The 7,324-nt window shown below is 37.3% G+C and overlaps 1 protein-coding gene across 2 annotated transcripts in view; it reads left to right on the top strand.

The window, feature by feature from the left end:
* The first annotated feature begins 3,136 nt into the window (after positions 1 to 3,136).
* Positions 3,137 to 7,324, top strand: part of Slc6a14 (solute carrier family 6 member 14) — a 29,093-nt gene continuing 24,905 nt past the window's right edge. Inside the window, exons 1-2 of one of the 2 annotated variants that reach the window (XM_020152279.2) lie at positions 3,137 to 3,344; positions 4,321 to 4,486. In XM_020152279.2, coding sequence (XP_020007868.1) covers positions 3,297 to 3,344; positions 4,321 to 4,486 — 214 coding nt within the window. In that variant the 5' untranslated portion in view covers positions 3,137 to 3,296. Of the gene's footprint in view, positions 3,345 to 3,748; positions 3,877 to 4,320; positions 4,487 to 7,324 lie in introns of those variants that run through there. The other variant, XM_074062482.1, reaches the window with a different exon arrangement.

Genomic DNA, 7,324 nt, shown 5'->3' with positions numbered 1-7,324 from the left:
TGTCCTTCTTAAATAAATTTTATTTCCTAGAAACACATCTTTCTGGAAATAACTCTCTAATGGTTTGACAATGAGTAGAATCTGATAGTGTAAATAGATTGGATAATGTCTTATAGCCAAACTTTAAAATCATAATTCATGTATATGCATTTACTCTGATAAGATTTTTTTTATGGTAATGGGGTTTGAACTCAGGGCCTACACCTTGAGCCACTCTACCAGTCCTTTTTGTGATGGTTTTTTTTTCAAGATAGGGTCTCATGAACTATTTGCCTGAGGCTGGCTTCAAACCATGATCCTCCTGATCTTTGTCTCCTGAGTAGCTAGGATTATAGGTGGAGTTTAAAAGTGCTTTTCTACAAAGGAGATAGAAACCAATGTGGTTGTTCAATAAATTGGATTTCATGAGTGTTTAAATGCCTTCTCATTTGCACAGACACTTCACCTCCAAACAGCTAGAAGAAAGCTTTAGGTAATGAGCCTTCTTTATTCAGTCACTAAAAATATGATTGAAGGGACTTCCATGGTTAATAATATAAATGAAATGTTAATATGAAAAAAGTAGATGTAACTATTGGATCTGTTTTTTTAACTTTTTTCCCTGAACAAAATCACAGTTAAGAGTGACTTATTCCTCAGTAAATCTTTCTACTACTGCCATCAGATTCATGGTTGTGGCGTGTGTGTGTGTCAAGGAAGAGATGGCCCATACTTGAAAGTCCAGCATTGCACAACCCAGTGAATAGGAATTTTTAATTTTAATTTTGATGTTTTGCATAACAAAACTCTGCTTTAGCAGAGTTTGTCATCTGTCATATGTCATTTCAAGTTAACCATCACTTCGTAATTGCCTACCAGACCATAGTTGAGTTCTGGATTAAAAGGCCTATGGGTGGCCACACTTTCTCTCTCTAACCATTTTTCTCATTACTCTAAAAATTATCAGATTCCTCTCATGATGCCTACTCATTTGTATTCCTGTGACTACATTTATACAGTTCCATCTCTTTTGCCCACTCAATTTCTATGCTTCTTTCAATTTCTTAACAAACAAACAAACAAATAATGATTCAAGAACATGATTTGATCAGTTAATAAGCAAGACCTCAAAGAAGAGGTCTTAAAGGTAAATTCTTGACTAGTTTTCCTTTTCTTTTATTGACAGCAAAGTCATTAAATGGTCTGTCTGAGTCAAATATTTTAATAAACATTTACTGAGTGCCTGCTCTACATCAGATTCTGTGCTAGCTTCTTGGAATATAAGAAGGGCTAAGACAGCCTACCTGCCCTCAAAGAACTCATAGTCTAGAGGACTATAAGCAAATAATTTCATGAAATGTGAGAAGAATGTGCACTAGCATAGAGATATAGAGGTGAAGCATGTAAATCTAGTCTGTGGTAATACAGAGGATCTATGGAAATACAGGAGTAATTTGTGTAAAGACCAGGAGATGACACCTAAGTGGAGGCTTAAAGGATGACTACTAGTTACCTAAATAAAGAGGAGGAGGGGAATTTCCAGAAGAAGAAATAGCATAAACAAAGACATAGAGATGAGAAACAGCATGTACAGGATAGGACACACAAGCTTAAGACTGTAAGACAAAGAATGGCAAGAGATGCTAGTAAATATATAGGCAGCAGCCAGGCCATGAAAAATCATGCATGGTAATGGGAATAATGCACCCCCTCCAAACAAATAAAAATGTACCTTCTCTAAAATACCTTTCAACTTAAATTTTATGTTCAGGTGCTTTAATTTCAATTCTCCTCTACTGTGTATTAGGCAGGGAAAATGGCAGGTTGTTCCCACTTATCACTACATTGTGTTCCCCATAATCTGTCTGTTCCTAGGATTCTTGTTCTCCTTCTATTCTGTCAGTTACCAACTGTTTGTAGTGGCCTCTGGTAAGTCCCTTTCATTTCTATGGGACATTGATAGGTTTGTAAATGGTATTTGATATGTTTTTCAGCTCATCATTTTAAAAACAAGTTGACAAACCCTTCATATTACCCTGTCATAGCCTTTAGGTCATAGCAGTAGTATAACACACACATGCGCACATACACACACCCCAGCCTGTGTTATGTTCAACAGCAAGTTAGATGAAATTTATTGATACTTTCTCCTTAAAACATCACAACTTCTCTCATGAGATTTCCTCTACCTGCCTGCATTCCTGAGAGCATATTTCTGCTGCAAATGGAAAATTCTCGTCAGTCAGTAGGGAACAAAGGAACTATACATAGTATGCAGAATTGGCTCTCTGCTGGTTCCTCTGTGTGTAGATTGGTGCTACTTTTTGTAGAACTGCCACCATCTCTTTCATGAACAGATTGAGTTTAAATACTTTGAATTTTTGATGAAAAAGTGCTACTTCGGTAAACAATATTATAACAACTACTTCCTCCCTGATCAAGCTGGGATGTTTCCTTAAAGTTTACCTTCTAAGCCTCACCCTTCTTGCAGAGTGGAGTCCTTTGTTAGGGTTAGAATTTCCCATAAACCGGCTCAATAATTTGTTTGTGTTTGGCTTCTTTGAAATACTACACAAAGCGATCCTTGTAAAAGGCAAAACTGTCCCAAAGGCTGAGAAAGGAGCTTGAGACACAGACTCAAAGTTGCTCTTTTCAGGTAGAGCCAGCTGGGTAATCTTATTTTAGCTGGCTGCCTTTCAAGGTGCCTGATTCAGGGGCTTTCCCTCTGGGAGCAGCAGTTGCCCTAGGGGATGAAGAGCTCTCTAGTGAGGGGCAAAACTTTGGGAAACCTGAGGGCCCAGGGCAATCTGGTCTGTTTAGGGAAATCTTGGCAAACAGAAGAAGCAGCACAGATTGTGCCCCTCCCATCTCCAGCACCACAGGAGATCAGCACTTGCCCCCAGGACAGAGACCAGACTGAGAAGCAAGGTTAGGAGGAAGCAGGGAATCCAGGAAAGGAGGCAAGATTGCTAAGGCACCTGCACAGCTCTGAGTCAAAGGCTGTCAGTCATCTTGGCTCAGGTTGCTCTGCTCACTTGCTTGCAGCCCAGCCCTTTCCTGGGGCTGGGACAGGGAATTGCTACATGCAGGATTACCTGGGGAAAAACCAGAGCCTCACTTTGGTCCCTTCCGGTAATTGAGTTGACTGGGCGCTCCGGAGGGGGAGGAGAGAGCTTCCCTCCATAAATGGTCCCACCCCTGGGCAAGGTGGCTCACTCTGGCAGGTAGGAACGGGAGAGTGTGCACCTGCCACCAGTCAAGTTCAGCCAGACTGTGAGAAGAGGCAAGGCGGAGCAAGCCAAGGGAGTGAGTGAACCATGGACAAACTGAAGTGCCCCAGCTTCTTCAAGTGCAGGGGGAAGGAGGTAGGGGTATGGTTGCTGCTGGAGGGTTGGAAGGCCTGGGGAGGGAAAACTTAAAAGGGAGGTTTAGTCTCAGTTTTTGCTTTCTGTGGCTGCTCCTTAATCTCCACATTTCTGCTCAACTATCTTCAAGTGTGCCTGAGATGTTCCCATAGAGTAGAGGGGAAAAAGAACAGCTCTTTTTTTTTCTAGTATCTAGGAGACTTGGGACCACCTCAGCCTGTGCCTTGGGACTGCCCACAAGGTCTTGTTGTCTGTCCTCTACTCTGTGCCCATATGTTGGAGGGAAATGCAAAATCTGCACTGTCCTTATCTGACCTGAGGAGCCTTCCATACCCCAGAGCAGTTAATAGGTTGAGAGAGAACCCTGCTCCTCCCACCTCCCAGTGGAGAGAGAGAGCTGCTCCACTGGTGGGACAGGAAATTTGGCTCTGTATGTTATATGACTTTTAGAAAAACACTAATTTTACACTGACTGCAGAATAGGGAGAGTTAAACTTCACTTAACTCCAAACATCTGAAACTATCAGCCCAGGTATATGAATTCCTTTTTACTTTAGTAGATGCTACATTTGCTCCTTCTTCTCAAACATCTGCTATAGCCTCAAGAATGTTGATTTTTCCTTTATTCATCTTTAAGACTTTTGTATTTGAAACCCTATCTGTCCACTTTTGCTTACCCTTCATGCTGGTGTGACATTTAAGCTTTTTACTAAACTTGAGATGATCTCAGCTAAAGGAGTATTTAAAGTATCTACCTACAGATTTGTTTTTGTTTCAAGAAGAAAATGGTGTTAGGTAAAAGCAGCTATCAGCAGAAATCACTCCAACTGTGTAAGAATTCCTGTTGGATACAGTATTCAGGGTTTGTTCTTTCACCCTCTCCATTTCTGTAATTCTATGGATTTGTGAAATTATGCTTCTGTGAAATTTGTGATAGTACAAAAACAAGTTGTTGATATATTTTTTTCTTCCTCAGAAAGTGACAGCTTCATCTGAGAATTTCCATGTTGGTGAAAATGATGAGAATCAGGATCGTGGAAACTGGTCCAAAAAATCGGATTATCTTCTCTCTATGGTTGGATATGCAGTGGGATTGGGAAATGTGTGGAGATTCCCATATCTGACCTACACCAATGGTGGAGGTATTCTCCCCTCACTTTTTTCCTCCAGCTGTATGTGGGGTGCTGTAAGTTCTTTGAGGATATTTTAAGAGCTAAAGAAAGATATGTAATTATGTGAGTTAATGGGAGGATAAGAAACAAGCACATTACACTTATTACTAGACTGTGAACTCCTAGCTCAAGTTTGGAATCTTGATTCCAAAAATTCTCAGATTTAACTTGATAAAGGATTTACATTTAGCACTTCTAAGTTTATTTGAAATCCCATGCAATCTTTAATGAGCATTTAAAAAAATTTAAGCATATTCCTGTGATAATCTGCTCAGATTCAAGTTGTGCTTTGATTTATAACTGAATCTAAGGAAAATTCAGGGAAATCTAGTTCTACTAATAGAGCTCAAGTAAATTGTTTGCTTAACTAGAATAAGACATTACTTTTAGTAATTTAAGTGTGGAAATAAATGATTAAAAAGTAATTAAAGGTTTAATATTTTAAGCTGTGATATTCAGTTACATGGATTCCAAACTGGAATCACCATGTAGAAGAGCCTTCTCAAATGCAATAGAGTTTAGTTTAAGGCTAGGTGTTTTTATTCTTGCAAAAGAATACTGTTTATGTCTTGTAGATCAGTAAGGTAGACTCAATCAGAACAAGGAGAAAAAATAACTGAGTCGACACACAAAGGGAAAGAAAATGAATTGCACAATTGTCTAGTAATGTGGAAACAGCTTTTCACTTACACCATATTTTATTTACTTATAATTACAGGTTCCATTACAAGTGTACAGGTGACATGCTCTGACATTTCATAACTAGGCACCGGTGAAACTGTGCCACTATAATTATTTTTTCTTGGTACAATAGGATTTTGTGATTTCAAACTTATATTTCTTGTTAATTGAGTGCATTAAAGATTCACACTGGCTTTCAGAGACTTAAGAAAGGAGATCTGTTTATTAAACACTTTTAGTATTGGTAGAATATATTCCCCCATCTAGGACTGAGTCATTCAGTAGTGGATTTGATATAAATGGTAGCTAAAAAATTAGTCCTAAATCATAATATTTTGTTGTGTTTATCCTAAAGTTCAGTGTGGTGAGGACAAGCACTCAGGCTCCTTTTGACTCTTTTATGTCCATCTTTAGAGTAAGATATTTCCTGTGACTTGATATTGATACTGCCCAGTAATTTCCATGAATTTCTAGGAACTGTATTAAACTAATTTTAATAGAGGATTTTAAAATATAATCCAAACAAAATAGTATTATTTCTCAGATGCCATTGTCTGTTTTGCTATTTCCTCTAAAATTAATATACCATATTGGATCTCAATTTTTAAAGGTCGTATCATTTGGGTAATAGATGATCAAGGTTCTCTCAATTGCTTCTTTTTTCACCCAAGGTAAAAGAGGAACATGAAATTAAAATTTGTCAAATATTAATACAGATTTATTCAAAATAATAGCCTATAATAAGATTTAAGCCTAATGGTTTAAAAATATGATCACACTTGGAAAATTGTTGCAAAAATGTGGAAATATTTTCATCTGCAGATTCTTCTTGACAGTTTATGAAATAGGAGAGTTATACTACTTCTGTGATCTCTGTCAGCAGTATTAACATTTTGTGATTGCTATAGTAAATAAACAATTGATCAATTATGCCTATTACTACTAATAAAAATAATAAATGTAAAGCTGTGTATAACACTGAAGAAAATGGTCAGTTTTTCTTTGAAATATCTGTCCACAATGGGCTGGTGATACTTTGTTTGTTGTTGTAGGTAAGCAGAGATATTTTGTTATTTTTTCCTTCATATTTATTATTAGTAAGACTTAAAGTTCTATTAGTCATAGTAATGATGTTGTGCACATTGCAACACCTATACAAACATATTTTTCACATGGTCTAGAGACTTCCAGGGTTAGCATTAAAGTAAAGCCACTTAAATACAAGTATGAACAAGTATTTGATTGTCTCATTTTGAGTAGAATCTATTTTAAGTCTTGGAAAACATGTAATTCCCAGGTATGATGTTACAGTATCATAATATGAAAAGTACTTAAAAAGCTGTAGAATGAATAGATGAGATGTTCATAATCTAAAAGCCTATTCATCCACTGAATCCACATCGCTTTCATTAAACATCGTGAAGATGTCCCAGGATATTTGATTCATAAATTTAATATTCCATCCCTGCTTTAAGTTGTAATCTGGTAAAAGTTTTAATGAACAATATTATGTTCCCACAATGGACATAACAAGAGTAAGATAATAAAAGATTTTAAAAAGGGGGAGAGGGGCTGAATAATCTATTGTGGGTGAAATAGCTCCTAGGAACTGAAAGTTAACTATCAGTAAGTCTTAAAATTTCTGATTCTTCTAGCAAACCAGTAAATTTCTTATTATCATTGAATAGAGCCTTGTGACTATCAGGAGAGTAGTGAACTTGCTTATAATTAATTCCCACTCTGAAGTGCATTTGCCATTTACAAACTAAGTCTTAAAATGAGGCCTTTTTTTAAGGTGAAAGGAAGAGAGGTAAACTAACAAGGAACATATATATTATGTGACTGCCATGTTGCCAAGTGTTTTCACATAGGCCCACTATATGAACCCTTACCAGAAACTGATGAGTTGGCATTGTTCTCCCTTTTTATGAGTAATGCAAGGTGCATAGGTTAGGTAAATTGCCTTAGGTCACATAACTGGTAAATGATGGAGCCAGCATTTTAACTTAAGTCCACTTGCCTCTACAGCCTGTGATCATTTGACTCCTTTCTTACTTTTTATAGGCTATTCTTTTGAATAATTGCAACAACTTCATTAGGTAATACTAGCATTCCAATTTCATGGAT

This window comes from Castor canadensis, chromosome X, assembly GCF_047511655.1.
Source record: "Castor canadensis chromosome X, mCasCan1.hap1v2, whole genome shotgun sequence".
Lineage (NCBI taxonomy): Eukaryota > Metazoa > Chordata > Mammalia > Rodentia > Castoridae > Castor > Castor canadensis.
The sequence above is the reverse complement of the archived record's forward strand: the minus strand, read 5'-3'. Positions and strand labels throughout refer to the sequence as shown.